We start from the raw sequence: 18,640 nt of genomic DNA, 5'->3' as shown, positions 1-18,640 counted from the left end.
TACTACACTCTTGGGTCCCTAGTCGTTCCAAAGGCCCTAGAAACTCTCGATGGATCTATAACGAACTGTGCAAGTGTGTCACGGATGGGACTGGTGGCAGCTATCGTTTCTTTGTGTTTTGAACCTCTTTTTGCCATGTTAACCGCGCTTCCCGCGTTTGGCCCAAATAGGTGGCCTGGCTCCTAAAATGGCCATGCCACGAGGTTCTTTGTCCCGTCCGCTGACTGTCTTGCCCCTTCACCTTCCCCCAGGTCGAGCCGACTCGGGGCAGTCCTTATTTGGTCATGCACTTTCCCGTGAAACACAATGCTTTCGCAGGCTTCTGCATGACTTGTGTGTGCCTCCAGGATGTGGGCTGGGATGTCTGGTCCCAATACACATCCTGGGTGCCAGAGAGTCTAGAGTGTCCTGAATGCCTGGGACCACCGTGGTCCGTGATAGGTCCACGTATGGTGTGAGTGTTTTACGAGCAGATCTCCCATTGGGCCCTCTCAGTTTTGGCGCGAAGGGAACTCTGGATAAGAGGAGGCTGAAAACCCCACTACCAGGTCAATCTCCTGAGTTCTCACGAACGAAGGATAAGGAGCCAAGTATCTTGCAACTAAGAAGCTGAGTCGAGGAATCGCTGGTGACCCGCTGAAGGTTTGGCACCCTGCACTGCTGTCGTCCTGAGTGACCACTCAGCCTCTGCTCGTACGAGAAGGTCTGCAAAGGCGCTTCGACCCTTTAGAATAGTGGGAACAACTATTCTCGGCATCTTTACCAAATCCTGTACGTAAGCCTTCGGAAGCGTCCCTGAGCCATCCAGTGGACTGACCAGCCTACACAGGAATCTTGCTCTGTCAAAGCCGTCTGGCTGCTGCTAAATTCTGAGTCCTCGACACTCTCACACGATTCGCACACTTGGCGTTCCCAGGTCTGAAGTGAGACGTGTGCATTGGGACCGAAATACACAAGGCTGCCAAGTTGCACTCTGAGGTAACAATCGGTGCGTGTTCGCTGCATTTGGGGCACCCTCGACCCTGACTCCTGCTATCGCTGAATCTACACGGCGTCGAGACATCCTCCTGATCGCATCTGAACCTGCCAGTACGGAAACTGAACCAGAGAGTCTTGGGTCTGCCTGCATCGGGGACCGGTGAGTAGTCAATACCCTAAACCGGTCGCCCTCCCGCAGGAGCCTGTGGCTTTCCATCGCGGGTGTAAACCGCAACCCATTCTCGCGCTCACAACCTGCTTCTGCACACAAGTGGAGGCCTCGCATGAGCAGCGGGGATCTGTTCATCATCTTTTCGTTCACCTCTCGGAACTGTCTGATTTCCCTAAAGAGACTCTCCTTTGCCCGTTGGCACCCGCGTGTGGAGGTACTTTTGAGCACAAGGCTCCACTCTTCGTAGGGCTCGGACTTCCTTCTAGTTAGGTGGCCTCTGATGTCGAACTGGGTCTAACGATTACTTGCACTGCCTGTTTCCCCCCCCCCCCCATCTAGGTGGTCTGCATATTTCGTGCTTCTAATTCCTTAGACCCATTGGTCTTGTATATATAGTGTATTGATTGTGATGTGTTGGTTTACTGAAGTTTTATCGTGATTCTTTACTATGGTCGATGTTACAAAGGCCTTCTGATAAATGTGTCTATACTTTTAATATAACACCTGCCTGCAGTAATTTGTAAGCGTCCTTGCTTTGTGTGCTCATTGCGGGCTTTCAGTCACCCTCAGCCCTCTTGAGACCTAGTCTTGACCGCCGCCATCGCTACCCTGATTGGTCTGGCTTGTCCAGAGGTTACCCTGTTCCAAGAAACTAGGCTGGCCTTCTGAACCTCTGCCCCTCCAGGACAGAGTTCAGAAATCCATCTTAACAGTTCTCCCCATGTCTTGCCAGCTTGGCTTTAAGTACAAAGCTCTTCCTTTCAGAAAGGCACAGCTCTTTGTGCTCTTATGATGTGGTTGAAGGCCATCCAGACTTCCTTTGCACGTAATTCGTCGTTAAGCAGACCCAGACCTGCTAACACTGCTCTCCCCAACATTTGGTTTACAGACAAACCTAGGATCCTCTTAAAGATAAGTGGCAACTCGGAATCCATACTTCCAGAGCTCATGTCTTGTGGCTCTCTTATACTAGTGTTAGCTCAGGTAGGTATACTAGAGGGAGATCTTGGCTCCCTCGAGCTCATGAGTTCCTGCAGATATTGCCTACTAGCTGTATCACAAAGGTATGCCTTGGGACCCGCTGTCCGTGTAATCCCTTAGTTGCTTAATAGTACCTCCTTGTTAGAGTTTGTTGACAGGGGACCTTCTGACCTACCATCCGCAATATAGCCTGTCTCTGCACTCTTGGGCTGAAAAGACGCCTGTGGGACCCTGTGACCAGTATGGTTGTGAATGCTCCGAATGGCAGCCTTTGGCGTTGTGGCCACTGGTACATGAGTGTGCTGGTAAAGCGTATAATTCCTTGAGCTGGATTTGTGACACAGAAACTTTATAATGCAGCATTGCATGGAGGCTGCTGGGTGTTTAATGAGGCCAGGCTCCGGAACTGTAATAAAGCAGTCCTGTTGCGCTTGCGAGCCCTGCACTTGCTTGTTCGCCTGATTGGTTCTCTAGCTGATTAAGGTGCACAGCAGCTCCTGTTTTCGGCAGTCGAACTCTCGAGCGAGTCAGCCACATTGTAAAAGGAATTCTGATTAAAATATTGAAAATATCTAGCTATAACAAGCTAATGAATGCGCACCTCTATCAGATCAACCTGGCGCGTATGCGTGACGCTAAGGGCAAAGACTATGAGGGGTTTAAATGCTGTTCGAGCTACAAAGAAAGGGGTCAGGAAGGAACCAGTAAAGGAACCTCAGACGCCAGGATTGGTGGAGCTGGTTACGTGGTGCACTATCAGAGAACATTTGAGTTGAAATTACAAGAAAAAGTCTATTCCTTCTGAATGTGTAGTATGTTTTCTGTTATCATTCTGTTCAATGTGTTTTGCTACTCGAGAAGTAAGAGTAGAGTTGAGCATAAAACAAGCCACCGGTATTGACATAGAATCCCCTTTATCAGTCAAAGTGATTGAGCAGGCCAACCATATAAACTATGCTAAAAACAGCAGACGTAGACACTAACCATCATCCCAATTTAACGGCAATCTACCTGTCTTTTTATCTACTTATTAATCTGCTGACCCACGTTGATGTTATGCCCTGGAGGGGGGCTAGAGAGAATCATTTAGTCAATTGCTGGTCATAATTCAAATCCGTAAATGCAACTTCTTAATCCCATATTTCAAAATAACAAGTTTAATTAAGAATGGCATTTAACTTTTGGCATTAGTAATATGGAAAGAAAGGTGAGAATGTGTTCATGCAAAGCGCTGCTGTTCTAGCACATAAATTATCATTACAGCGTGGTGTTCTTTGATCATTGCCGGAAATAACCAATGTAATTAATGTAAAACACATTACTGAGGATGATCCTGTTTTTTTTCCATCAGCTACAAGCAGTAAAAAAAAATGTAAAAAAACAAAACTCACTTTTAATTTTAACTGCCATGGGTTTTCTCCCCCAGTGCCAAGGCCTTTTTTGGTGATTTTGGTATTTCGCCATTCAATGCCTTCTAACGTTTTCTATTTCATTAACCCGTTGAGTGCCAAGGACGAGGTACCTCGTCCTTGGCACTTAAAGGGTTTAAAGAGGTTACTATGTTTCCACTTGGGAGATCAAGTGCAATAAATAGGCAGAGCCATGGCTGATTCCTACAATTTTGGCTCACGTTTGTACTCACTTGGCACTCGCTCTGGCGCTGCAGTCTGTGCTCTCGACTGTTGGCATACACTGCTGCCATCGCTGCCCATGGTTGCTGTCCTTGCTATGGAAAAATCCGGATGTGTTGGCAAAGCAGTGCTTTGGGTCCATGGGCTGGAAATAGGAGGTAGGATCTTGGGAGGGCCTTTCTCTCTGAAATGATAAACCACAATATTGTCTGGCAGAGTGTAGTGTGTTCATTTGAAAAATTGCACTCTTTAGGTTACTTGATCGATTGAAGCAGTTTACAATATATGTTGACATTATAGGTACACGACGCATCAAATATGAGTATGTACAACATGCCCATGATTGTCACATTTCTATTGTTATATATTGAAGTACCAATAGTAAAAGAGGTTTGCTTTTCATTGTTTGTCTGGTTTGATTTTTTTTAAAAGGATGCAACCAAGAAAGGATAGGTCTCTGTGGTTGAACTGAATGCACACCTGCTGGGGTAGTGCATGCATGAACGAGGTCAATAGTGTGTGCAGATGGGAGGAGTTTACATTCTTTTAAAATTGTTAATATTTGTTGGAAAGACAAAACCTTTCTGAATGGATGGACTAACTGACCGGTTAGCTCTGCATACAGCAAATTGTAGACTATTGTGCAGCAATGTAAAACTTGTTTAAGCAAAAATATGGAACCAAAAATAAACATGGTTCCTAGTATAAATGAGTAACACAGGTTCCTGCTAAGTACATTTTTTATTAGAATTAGAAAGATACATAATATTTCGTTCCACTGCGGAATCCCCTGTACATTGTACAACTAAGGGGTTTCTCAAAACTGTGGTGTTGCCAGGAATGCTCAATATACACAGTAGGGGGGGGGGGGGGCAGTGATCCTTTACAGCTCTTGTAAGTTTATTATGCAATTGTTAATTTTATTTTTGATTCTAATAGGACACTTTTAATAAATAAAGTGAGATGATCAAATCTAAGCATGGAAGCAGGGAGGCCCTTTGGCACGCACTTGCCCGTACCGTTCCAAATACAACTAATGACTGAACAGCTGACCAAAAGGTGGTAAAGTTAATTCTTCTTAAAAGGCAGAGATGTAAATTAGAGTTTTTTTTTACTTAATTCACCTGCAAGCCAGGGTTGAATTGTGAGCCTAGTGCAAGCAGAGAGGCTCGTTTTGGGTATCTCGCATGGGGATGACCAAATCAAAGGCTATTACATCTGTAAATTAATGGTAGGGAATGCTTTGGGGAGAGGAGGAAGAACCCCGTATTCTTTAGGTTAAGTTTGACATTAGTTTACGCTTTGAATTTAAGTTTTAAAACGTTCCATGCTATCTATACCTAGAAAAACGCAAATGGGCTTAAGTTCACATAATAAAACAAGGAAGCCTGTTAAGTCAAGGTGCTTTATCTATTTTGAAATTATCGCTCTGTAATTAATTTCCACATTTATTTAAGATTAAGAAACTGGGAGGATTCAGGTGAATGAATCCTACACATCAAAACACCACAGACATTACTACAGGCACCACAAGCAATGTAATGGGGATCTTTGGATATCCAATGGCTACAGGCAGCAAACAGAAGCCCAGGAGTCACCCAAAGAAGGCACACTAAAAGGAGACGCTGTATGCAAACATAGCAGTAAGGACATTAGAGTAATCAAACAGCAGGTAGGGCCAGCAAATCCATTGCCAAAGAAAACTGTTGGAGTATAAGGGGGAAACTAATACTAACCAGGCCCCTGACCCTATTTCTGTTGACATAAGCAGAGTGCTATTTAGTACAGCAAGTAGACGGCAGCAGAAATGCCCATACATAGATGTGAAAGATGGCAATCAAAGAGCTGGTGTAAAGAATGCAATCGCAATGTTCGATATATGAAAGGAGGATCACGTGGGACTGTAGGCAACATTACAATAACATTATCTATGTACACCCCAGCCCCCACGAACGGGGGTTTCATATATTTTAGAATTCAAGCATACCAGTGAAGGGTCTTTTTATCGGGTTTAGGAAAGAGAATTAAAAGAGCTTCACCAGAGGTACCAAAGCTCTGACCTTAAGTAAAGAAGTGATCATATAATTCAAGAGGTTTTGGGGAAAGGGATTCTGAAAAAGTTTTAAAAGAATCCATTGAAAATCCACCAGGAGCAGGGGCTTTCCCTGATTTAAGGTCAACTCTATTCATAGATTCGAAAAAGGTTATGCTTACTCTAATAGCAATGCACTAACATTTTTATTTTAAGTGGGATATATTTACCTGTTATTAATTAATTAATCTTTTACAAGATGCTTCAACCTGGGGACTAGTTTCTAAGTGCGGGACTGGGATTTGAAGCTGTGCTGCTCGTCATTGTTGAGATTTCAAGATAAACACATTGCCCCTGAGCTATCCTCCCGTTCAGCACTCTTCTAGTTCTCTCTGCAATATCTCAATTGTAGACCATAGTTGTCACTGTTATGTTGCCATCTTCCATACATTGACCCTCATCACGAGTTGGGCTACCACCAAACCCCCCTGGCGCTATTAGCGCTGGATCACGGGTTTGGCGGAGCGGTTATTTCCCATTCCCCATTGGGCCCATTCGGGAATCCCTCATTCCCCATTGGGTTCAATGGGGAATTTTCACGCTATTACTGCTGGCGGATTTCCCGCCAGCGGTAAAAGCGCCGAAAATCGGTACATTTTTGGCAGATTTCCCCCGAGCTCACAGCTGGGGGGAAATCAGCCAAGGCCGTGATTTGGCGATAATAGCATTACCGCCGCATTTAAGGGTTACCGCCAAACTCGTGATGAGGCCCATTGTATGTACTTGTTCCCCTTCTCTTCCCAACAACTTTTTGTTTGACTTGTGTGTCTAACCTGGGCGTTCTCATAAGAGCATGACTTAATTCTGAATTCTGTTGTCACTCATACCAGTTGTTAACCACCTGTTAATCAAATTATCTTTGTTTCGAAAATAATACTATTTTATTCTTTACCCTTTTCCAAAAGAAATCTCATCGTTCATAATTATAAATAAACATTATTCAACAAACAAAATAGAATTTATAAAACATACACTAAAACATGAAGTATAAAAATAGTGTTGCAACATGACCCGAATGTGATGGTTTCATTATGACTATAAAATGAGGGATAGCGAATGACAGAATTCCAGCACCCAACTCAAGGATGCAGACCCTCAAAGAGTGTAATACAATACCTTTAGCACAATCACATGCATGGCCTCCAAGGATTTGAAGATTATGTGGATGTACTAGATAGCCACCTTATGCAACAAAAAGGGGGTGCAGAGAAAGGGGCTTGAAACCCTTTTTGTAAGGACAATTATGGACATTTTAATCACACATTTAGGGTACCAAAAAATGATTAATGGAAAGCTTTGAATAAAATATAATTTATGGGCCGCTCCAATTTAATAATTGTTAACCTGCCTCTGTCATTACAGAAGAGAAGTAGCAATATGCAAATTAGTCTTGGTCCTCCTACCAATGGGAGCAGTGAGCGAGCTGCTGCTGGATTCTGTGGGCACAGCTACCAATGGACCCACATCTGGAATACCCTCTCCCACTTTGGAAGACCCACAATACACACCCAAAAGTGGTGAATGAAACGCTTTGAACTATTCATAACCACTGGCATTGGTCTGTGGCGCTTTCATTTAAACGTTTTTAGTCCATCTGAGTCATTTTAGAAGAGGAGACATATGTAAATTAGGCTTGGTCCTGCTAACGTTATGAGACGTCCAGCCTGAACTGCAAGGGCACACCCCCCTCTGCAATAGTGCAGATTGTGCAATGTAAAGTTTGAATGCTCAGAGCTAGAGACTAAGATCAACTTCCTATTCAGACTGGGCTTATACGTTGGAGCATTCAGGGAAGAACAAGAGAACACTTGCACACAGAGACACATCTTTTCTAGATTTTGGACTTACATGCAGAGCTCCAGATTCCTGACTATAATAACCATTGTGGCTAATTTGCAGCACATCATAAGACTGTGGCATAAGGATACATGATGGCCAAACACATGATATGGATCCAGGCACTTATTTATTGGCATCTATGACGAATCGCAGGATTCATTCACTTCTCCCCAAGGGGGAGCTTTTCCCTGTGAGGCTAGGGAGGTGAGTCCGCTATGTGATACCCTCCTTAAGGGTAGAGACAAGCGGGATCTCCCTGGAGAAATTCCCCCATTGGGGACAAGGACTTCTGTTTTGAAGAGGAACTCCACAAGTTATTCACCCACCACCAACAACTTCTATCCAAAGAATCCATGACGTTAATGCTTGTTAGTGTTATGTAGAAACCTTAAATCAACATGAGAAGGAATATAAATGCAATAATGAGATGAAGAAGATTGTCCAAGTAATGCAGAGTACTCAGACAACAGAGAAAAAGGAGTTTGATGCTCCACTGGGCAAGACCCAGCAATGTGTCATAAATGGAGGAGGAGGAATCCTTCAGGGAGAGAAGCCCAGGAATTTCAATTCAGCTGTGCGAGGAGAGCTGAGCCAGCCCGGGATGCACAGCTTCTAAGCGTGGAAGAAAGCTGTTTAGTAAGGGCGACATGTGAGAAACCTGAAGCGAGAAGAGCTGAGGGAAGGAAACCTCAGACAAGTTACTGAGTCCTAGGTGGTGGTGTGACCAAGTCTCGGTGGACTGCTGAGTCCAACAACGATGCCAAAATCACAGACCCTTTCACAGCATGAAGTGGGCATAGAGGAAGAGAAAGAGAAGCAGAGAAGTGAGAAGCTAATCCGACAAACCGAAGAAAGGATCCCATCCTGATCGCAGGACTGATGACGCTAACCCCACGATAAATAGGTAACAGGGAAAGGCAGGAGATCCGAGAGGAATACTGAATATAGCAAGCATAATAATCACTTGTCCCATTGAGGATCTCAAGTTAATATTCACTAAGGAGTCTGGGAAGTCATATAAGAACATTCATACTCGTGTTAGTAAAACAAAATAATGGTGAGCACTAAGTTATTATTTGAACCTTGATATCCGTGCCAATAAGGAGAGAACTGTAAGAGCCAAGAGAATCAATACGTGTACAGTACCTTCATACTTATCCCAGTAAAACCAAAGAGGTGGAGAGAAGTTAAAATCATTACTGGAGCATTCATACTCTCTCCAGTAAATCCAAAGAGGGGGAGAAAAGCGAGAATCATTACTAGAGTATTCATACACACCCCAGTAAGACTAAGTGGTGGAAACAAGTGAGAATCATTACTGGAACATTCATACTCGTCGCAGTAAGACTAAAGAAGTGGAAACAATTGAGAGTCATTACTGGAACATTCATAGTCGTTCCAGTAAGACTAAAGAAGTGGAGACAAGTGAGCACCATTACTGGAGCATTCATACTCATCCCAGTAAGATTAAAGAAGTGGAAGCAAGTGACAATCATCACTGGAACATGTATACTCATCCCAGTAAGACCAAAGAAGTGAAGACAATTGAGAATCGTTATTGGGAACTTCATAATCGTGCTAGTAACAGTTAAGTGAAAGAGGAACGTGAGACTTCTTTGGAGAGTCTTCCTAGCAGGGCTAGCCAGGGAGAAAAGTGGACATTGTGTACAGAAAAAACATCAATTCTGAAAAACAAAGAGAGAGAGAGAAGAATAATCTCATAAAATGGAACGCAAGGTGTCAAGGACATGACAGAGGAACTGAAGAGTCCTATTCTGAACTGTATGAACTGGTCAAAGTAGTTGCCAAGGACTGCCTACAAATAGGTTACTAAAGTGACTGTGCTGAAAAACAGACCACAGGAGAAGGGAGTCATTCTCCTGTCCCTTGGTTTATTTAGATAGTGGTAGGGACAGAATAGATTAGTTTTGGAAAGAGGACAGATCTTCCTTTTGGACTCACTGACGACTGACAAGCACCCTAGTTAGTTTGTGTTAGGTAGGGAAACCCCTTAGTTGAGGGATAGCTAGGAGTTTACATCATTTCATTTTGTTCAATAAAAATTCTTTAATGGAACATGTAAGTCTATGTCCTTCTTCCGACCCGCCACACATCCTACATTGCTTCGGTCCAAGATTTAGTGGTCAGAAAGGATTGCGTCTACTGTTGATCCAGTGCAACACTGTAACGCTTTACATGTGGTGCAGAAACAGAGTGAGCACAATGATGTATCATGCAGTTTACTACTGCTACCATGCACCCAGTAATGGACTGCGTCAAGTTTTGCAAAAACATTTTATATTTTATTTTTAAATCAGGCTGTTGCATTTTTCGGAACAGAAGGTAATTTAATATTTAAGAGTCAACATGTTTCTTGTATGTCACAGCACTTCTTCAAAACTCAAATTAGTATTGTGCTTTACTTGTTTAAATTGATATTAGGAAATTATGTTTGTTGTTGCTAATTAGACAATGGTGGAATGTATAGTGCGACGCAGAAACTGTCAATTAAACACACTAGCGGTGCTTCACCCATGCATACATAGAGGTGACCCAAAGCATTCTATTCTGAAAATTAAAACCTGCCTATTATCTGGTAAGGAAATTAGTTGGGTTCTTATATTATGCTTCATACTGGAGTCCAGCCTCTAAGCATGGGACCAGATTTTGAAGCTGTGCTGCTTGGAGTTTTCTTGCTTCCAAGACAAGCATGTTCCCCCTGAGCTACATTAAAGTATATCTGTTACAGACACAGTAAACAAACTTGACAAATGTACAGCATCAACGGATGCACAGTTGCAAATCCAAATGAGAACTCGTATAATAAATCACATTTTTTGTGGCATGATTTTCTTGTTGAAATTCTGTATGGCACTAAATCACAGAGATATCTATACATATTAGGGCTGCCTTAATGCCTTCTAATTCTTGATTTAACCTTCCATTACTTGGATATACATTTCAAATTTGTAACTGCTTTGTAACAAAGAAATCCCCAAGATGACATCACATGAAATGGGAGGCAAACTGGGTGTAGAAGTTACTCCCATTAGATTGTTTCCTTCATTATATGCCCAACGACCATGATGTCCCTTTTCGAACATTGTCCAATCATATACATTGACTAATTAAATTGGGGAATGTATACACAAACCTAAAAAAGGTGTGAGTTTCTGTTATATAAAAGGTCAAACACCCACTGAGGGTCAGTGAATCACTCATAGATACTTACTGAAGGGACTTATTCGCTCACTCACTGACTGATGGAGAGAAAGAAGAATTGATAACAGGAAGGAGAAGGAATTGATTTGCTTTCCTTTGGCCCTTTTGATGGATTATTGGTAGAGACTGAAAATGAGGCCTACCAGGCGTTAAAGCCCCAGGCGTTAACGCCCCAGGCCTTCTTCAATGAAAGCAGACAGACTGTGTAGTAAAGCTGATCCTATATTACTGGGTGATGCCCACCTGTTCTTAGAGGGGGAGAATTGAACCAGTCCTTAAGAGGGTGCCCACCTGTCTGTGATTCAGCCAAAACAAAACCTGATGTGAGTATTATCTAAAAGGGAAGTCATCTTGTGGGAGTGATTCTATAACGGGAATTTGAATAGATCCCAGTCCCTATAATTTGTTAGTACTGAGGGCTGGGAATAGATCAATTAATTGTGCATCCCAAGAAGTTAGGGACATTTCAGAAGTGTATGGGCTTCTGGAAAAAGATATATTTGATGGATTAGGTCCTTTGGTGTATATACAGTGAGATCCACCTGACCCTTTTCTCTGGTGATGACTTCTAGCACAGAGGAATTACTAACGGGGTCAAAAAGGTAATCTTACAGTTGCATACCTAGAAAAAGAAGACAACAGAAGTCATTCCTGGGTATATCATCAGACAGAATATTGATATTAATTTACGGTTGCTCAAGATAAAAGGGAGAGGTTGATTTTTCACTGTCCATTTCTTTCTGCTGTTCAAGGTGCCCATTGAAAGGGAGAAAGGTACATTTTACACAGTGACTGAATAGAAACATCACTGAAGGGAATTTTACAAACATACTGCTGAACATACATTCTCTTTGGTCACAAGCCATTCACATACCCGAAAGATTCAATAGCATGTTAAAATTCAGTTGAAACTCTGACCTGTCTATTGAGTAAAGGGGGTGGTATTTTGAATAAAGGTGAAGGCGCAAGAAGTGGATAGGCAGCAATATTTTTTAATCATGTGTTTTTTTCACAAATGAAAGATTTCTCCTGGACCCTTGTGCATCCAATCTATAGTGCCTTCGGGCTCTGGGTGAATTAAATGCATAGATATTTTGCTGATGTGTTACTAATGTTTCTATTTCCATATCTGTGGCATTGAAAACTAAAGTGACTAGTGTGTTGATTATTTTTATCATTTGTCTTTTTTTGAAGAAACAATTTATCTGTAATCTGATTTGATTGGTTCATAAATAGACCTTCTGTGCAACCCTGCGTGTTTGTCCCAAAAAGGAAGCAAAGCTATGGGAATCAATTCTAATAAGTTGGGATCCTAGATTCATAAAAATAACTTTATTAAATAAAGGGGAATTGTGCATACCTGGTTTGGGGTGGGTGGAAATGCCCCCCAAATAGATATCATCCAGTTAAAACATTTTGCAAAACTGGAGGTCCCAGCAAGATATGATTTCTGGGATTACTAGTGTCATCGCAACTATTTGTGTAGAGCTCATGAATGTGCATGAAAGCTTTGTGTTGCATTGAATTATGTGGTATTGATCCTGCAGCCTCATTCAGAAACACTCAGGTGTGCACAGAAGTAGAAATTGTTACATAGAAAATTATTAGAGGTTTGCATTGGAGTTGTAGGTGATTGATTGACAGTCGTAAAGCAGGAGTAAGAAAAGTATGCATTTCAGCTTAGTGAGAATGGCTGGAGGCAGTTTGTTTTATTTAAACTGTGAAATGTCTGATATGGCAATATCTGTGGCCAAGGCCCATGCTCTTTAAAAGTTAGATTTGAAAGAGGATTGCATAGCCACAGATATTGAACTTTGGAAGACAGAGATGCTAGACAGAATCGCCTCAGTGAGCGGGGACATTTGAGATGAACATGGCTCATAAAATCAATCCCTAAAGAGTCTCTATATGACTTCCACTTCAAAGAGGAAAACCTTAAACTGATCTCTCTTTTTGTGGACCTCTACTTTCACCTCCAGTTGCCAGAAAGGGACGCTCAAATTAAACTGTACCATGAAGCAGCCCATACAAATTCTGAAGAGGTGCTGAGAACAAAGCAATTGTGCAGCGACCAACTGCAAGACATTGTGCGGCTGAAGGAATCCTCGGGGTGCAACAGCAAAATGTCATGGACAAAATTCAGGCGGAAATAAGACCTATCGTGATGAGGTGCAAAACAAAGTGACAGCATTTTTGAGTCTCCAGGACACTTATAATCAGTGTATGGAGGCCATAAAAAGCCACATGGGAAATATAACAACATATCTGTGCATAACAATGCCTGGTTATACAACATTGTGACACTAAAACTCCATTTAGAAGAACTAAAACAAGAAAATAATAAATTAATTCTCAAATAGGTTAAGTCCCAGAATAAATGTGAATAAACTAATCATAATGTAAGTGTCACAAAAAGACAGAGATCAGCTTGCACAATAGCGTGATGCTCTAGCTCATGGGAAACAGTAACTCATCCAAAAACTAGAACAGGCCAGAAAAAGGAGGGTTTGAATCAAGTCTCTTCTCAAGAAGTAGACAAGGTGAAAGATGCAAATTCGCAATTACAGGATAAACTGGAAAAAATAGGAACTGAAGGCAGTTCAATTAAAAGTGTAGTTTGAGAAAGAAATTATGCAATGGCAACAGAAAAGTCAGGAAAGGTCTAGTATCATTCAAAATTGTCAGCGCGAGAATGAATGTTTACAGCAGGAATTGTAAAATAAAGAGGACTTGTCGACTTTCCAGAGTAAAATGCTGGACGCTCATAAGGCCAATATATGTGATTTGAGAGAGTGGTTAGCCTGGCGTAAACAAAAAAGTATTATGGAAATCGAAAAACATGAATACCTACTCCAAGAAGTAAGGTATTATAAAATGGCCTTACCATTATCCAGCAGACAACCATCAGAGGCAAGTACAGAGGGGGTCCGTATGTCTTGCCAGAGGTCTCATTCCGCCCACCTACAACTTCCTATAGGCAGGCTGAAAGGTGTTTAATATCAGCTCTTCCAAATATTTCTGATCAGGGAGAAGAGTATTCCTTATCTGTTATAGATGACTTCTTACCTTCACCAGTGATATGGGGTAGGGTTTCTCATTCAGCAGGTCAGGAGGGGACATGAGTGGAAACAAAGTTACATCTGGCCCTGACGAAAAATATCATGAAGGGTTAAGAGATTTGGAACTGCAGAAAGTGATCCTGCAGAGAAACCATTTAACCCACTTAGCTGACATGGAAAGACAATATCTTCAGCCAAGGAAGTGCATTTTAAAAGTCTCTTTGCATCAGGGAGACTGAAAGAATTCTTCTAGACCATCTACAGGAAGATACTCTGTTTATTTTTAGACCTCAGAAAAAGAAACCCCACATTAACCGACCTCTAAAAAGGCATCCTGGGAAAATAATCCTGAGAAATCCCAGAGGAAAGAACAAAGAGAGGAGCCCGAGTCCTGTGAATCTATAAGGCATTCCCGAAATCAGAATAGTAGGGAGGGCACATTTGGCAATAGAGAATGGGATTTCAACAGTATCTCTGACTCAGATGAAGTGTGAACTCAGGTTCATAGATGAAAGAAGGGCAGATCCCAAAAGGGTTTAGTCAAAAACCCTATAAAACAAATAAAAACCATCAAATGTTTTATGACCCCTTAGCATAAAAACACTGAATATTCAGTGTGGGAATATCTAGAGCTTTATGAGCAAATGATGTCCTCATTTGCAATAAGGAAGGATTTTAAAAACACTGAGCATCTCAAATGGACATTTTCTCCTGAGTTTTACAGCTTCTTTGCAGGGCTGGAAGACCAAAATCACCATAAATGGTCTACCAATAAAACAGCCATTTTAAAACATTTTTCTACCCATAAAAACCCACAAGAGGCCTGAAGAACTGCATATAATATGGTGTGTGGCAAGGACCAATGTCGGAGAGAGTTTGCCCACGAGTTGAAGTGTGCATTTGCACAGACTTCTCAGCGGGTAAATACTAACAGTCGGGAGTTTATTAGTACATTTTTCCACGCCCTTCCGAAATACATAATCACTCAATTAGCGGGGGACTTTGATGATTTGCAAACTCTCAAATGGGTGATTTCACAGGCTAGTAGGGTTTATGAGGTCCAAAAGCCAGTGGAAAGCTAAAATGACCCTAAAGCTACCAAATCAGCTTCAATGCCTACGTCTGCTAAAGTGGCGGAGGTGAAGAGTGCCCCTCCTTTGCATCTGGAGTCAGGTGGTGCGAAGAGTGCTCGTCCTGCCACCAAATAGAATGACCAACAGAGGAAGCCCTCTGTCCAGTCCCAATCGGGCAACACTCAATCAGTGTTCCAAAATACCAACCCTTCTGACACTTGTACATACATAGGTGCACGGTACCTGGGTTCTAGGTCCATCGTGGGCTAGAGATGCTCCCCCACAACAGGGGGAAATCCAAATCAAGTGGTCATTTCCATGGGAATTCCTAATCGGAGCTCCACACAGAAAAGAAATCAACCACTTCCCTCTCCAAATCTGAATTTCCAAAATAACTTTCTTCCTGTTAGATTCCAGGATAATAGAGCCCAGAATAAAAGGGTGTGGAGACCCAGAAATTCAGGTTATAATAACTTTCAACCATACCCAAGTTACTTTGCTAGGAGGGATAGCTACCCCTCCACGGAGCAACAAAGGCATTACCAAAGGCCGCCCTATGGTTCTTAGAGAGGAGAAAGGTCTCTCAGGTTGTACGACAGGTCAAGCAATTGACGAGAAAATTGGACAATATTGAGGGCCCAACAGAACCCTCACACTGCCAGGGTTCATCAATATGCCCCTTTGTCCGGGTCTAGTGCCCCAGGGGGGACAATGACAGGAGGCAAACAATCCCAGTGGCAGTATCCAAGTGGAAGAAAAAGGAAAAAGGGATGAAAATATATGCCATGCTTTAGAGGAAGCTTCCTTTCTGACGCATACAATGACCCCAGAATTAAATAAAGAAATGGCAGAAAATATTATCAGCAAGACCTCTATCCACAGGGAACTTTTGGTTAATGGAGGGAAGGATTCTGTGCTTGCCAGAGTCTGTCTAAACAATGGGAAAAGCTTAGTAAGCAAACCGCTGTTTTGGTGACAAAAAGATCAGACCACTCCCTGCTTTAATTTGACAAATAAAGGGAGGTTGTTCTGGAAACCCAAAATTCCAAAGATGTACTACCTAACGGGTGCATGAAAAAAATTTCAATTAGCGATAAAACCTAACAAATAGTGATATTCTCCATCGATTTGCAAATAATTTAGATTTTAATCATGATAAAGTTTAGTCAAGACTGGGGGGTAACCCAATGGGCTTTGACAATGTTGAGAAAGTATTGTGGTCAGCTCAATTGTTGCCTTATGCTGTTGAAGTACAAGCAAAAGAAGAGGTAACTATCCCAGGACAGGTGTGACAATTCATAGTTCCAATAAAATTAAAATGGGGACAAACCCTGAAAAATATGGAAGCATTCGTAAATTTGAGTTATACACTACAACAACAAGGATTGTCCATTATCCGGTCATTGCATCTAAAACAAAGCATCGACAAACCATACCATTGAAAAAAAAGCATTGGAAAAAAAACACTGAATACATAAGCCATTAAAAAGAGTGGTTAGTAGGGGAACCCTCCCCATAAAAATAAAAAAATGCATTTGATGTTTTTTTTTTAGATGCTTTGCTGTCAATGGTATGGTTGTCGATGCTTTGACTGTCGATTCAATCACTAGAAACCGGATTGTCCCACATCCAACCCCACTGGTTGATCTAAAAGACAACACCATTCGAATATTGGTGGATAACAGTGACCCTCAAAGTATTACTTTGGGCGCAGACACCGCTATTGGAATAGCAGTTGATTCTCATTATTATTCTATTGACTTAGAAAATTAAATTATATGTCCAATTCCCCAAAACTGTCATGATAAAACCGACAGTATCCAACCAGAAAAGAGCTACACCCGATATGGGGGATATTTCTTGGTGTTTTCTTCATGCCCTTATGGGTTAGAAGATGTTAACTGTGACATCTCGGAAGATGAGGTAGTATTTAGAGTTCATAATAACTATCTTCAATTCATTGAACCTCCTGTCCAGGTAAATACCATTCAAATAGATTTCTCCACACAACTGGAGCATACTTTTGAAATATTGACACCAGAGGTATTTCAGGGTTTCTGGGAGATGCTCAATGAACAGATCAGTCTGGCTGATGCCTGTGACACTGATATACAGCGACAACAGCTGAGACAGGTATTCCTGGATTTCCATAGTATCTTCTCAGTTGACTCCTATGATTGTGGGCATAGAACTATCCATTCCATTTCCAACGGACCCCGTATTTGTAAACAGTAACGTTTTCCTCTCGTGTCCATGGAATCACTCCCGGAGATCAAAAATCTGGAATCACATGGCATGATTCATCGTATCCACAGTACATTTAACAACCCGGTACTGGGGATTGCAATTAATTTGATGGAGTTATCACTGTTTTCCCAGCATGTGGGCAGGGGATGGCAGCCACTACCTTATCCTGACCCTGGGGCAGCTGTATGAGGGAGGATCACATGGGGGGAAACAACCTCCGGGGATATATCCTGACTTCATCGGGTGAGACGCGGTATCCCCTCTCCCCTTTCAGGATGAATCCCCTTTTGCAATAATCTAATGGCCCATTGTGGTGCCTTCCCTCTTCCACCAATGGAGAGTAGTGGAAAGCTTTGGATACATTCCAAAGACCAACTCTCAGCTAAGTGGCCTTGTAAATTTATGAAAGACATTTTTCCCAGTTGCAAATGCTCTTCTTCTAAACCTAGTTTGCCTTTAAAATCTATTGCAAACATTTATGGAGTATAATAAAAAAAGGACTACTATTCCCACAATCCCCATAACAGTAGGAAGAGGAAGAGGTGAGGAGTAATGATGATCACTTCCCACTGTCAGCAGTCTAGTCCTTTCCCAAATCCTATTGGACAGACCCAATATAAAAATGAGGAAAGTGTGATTGGTCAGAAATATAAGGCAGACAACTTTGTGAAGGTTTTTCAAAAGATGTAATTTTATTAAACTCAAAAGGTTGGATAAACGTCTCACTAGCACTACCCTGATGAGGATTTCTCCGCCTAAAATAAACTTAAGGAAACAATCTAACAAAAGGGTTCTGTCCCTTACACTTATATACACACACCAAATCAATAAGGAAATATATGGCAGTTCAAAACCAACAAATCTAACGGTATTATTCACAGCAAAACAGCTGTTTCTTCTGAAAACCTGGCCGAACTCCGCTTTCTCAGGTTCAAGCAGGCTTTGGTTTAACTGTTCAAAAAGGATATGGAAATCCTGTATCATAAATAAAAGTTCCACTTCAGTTCTCTTTTTATCCAACTTCACAAGAGAAAGTTCCAACTTGGATTCTACTCTTCTTTGTCCCAGTACTTTGGAAATTCTGGGACTCGAAGTCCATACCACAAAAATTCGTTTTCTCTATGATAATTTCCTTGTCAAGTTCTTTTCTCTCCTTAAGCAGATTTAAATTGGTAGCCTTTAAATACTTCTCTGCATGGTTTTCCTGGGAATCATAGGGTTCCCTATTTCTGGGAGTGTTATCATTTTTACAAGAGTTTTTCTCACTCGTTATATCTGACTGGTTATGTTTGTCTTCACTCACACTCTGACAATTAACTTTAGGGGAAAACAGTTCTCTTTGACAA

At 41.9% G+C, this 18,640-nt stretch overlaps 1 protein-coding gene across 2 annotated transcripts in view; it reads right to left on the bottom strand.

Moving 5' to 3' along the window:
- The window catches only part of LMNTD1 (lamin tail domain containing 1), a 2,112,860-nt gene that overhangs the window by 155,451 nt on the left and 1,938,769 nt on the right, over positions 1 to 18,640 (bottom strand). For both annotated transcript variants that reach the window (XM_069628478.1, XM_069628479.1), the window contains exon 15: positions 3,774 to 3,946. In XM_069628478.1, the coding sequence (XP_069484579.1) occupies positions 3,774 to 3,946 (173 nt within the window). The remainder of the gene's footprint in view (positions 1 to 3,773; positions 3,947 to 18,640) is intronic.

This window comes from Ambystoma mexicanum, chromosome 12 (genome assembly GCF_040938575.1).
Source record: "Ambystoma mexicanum isolate Mex_15411 chromosome 12, UKY_AmexF1_1, whole genome shotgun sequence".
Classification (NCBI taxonomy): Eukaryota; Metazoa; Chordata; class Amphibia; order Caudata; family Ambystomatidae; genus Ambystoma; species Ambystoma mexicanum.
The sequence above is the reverse complement of the archived record's forward strand: the minus strand, read 5'-3'. Positions and strand labels throughout refer to the sequence as shown.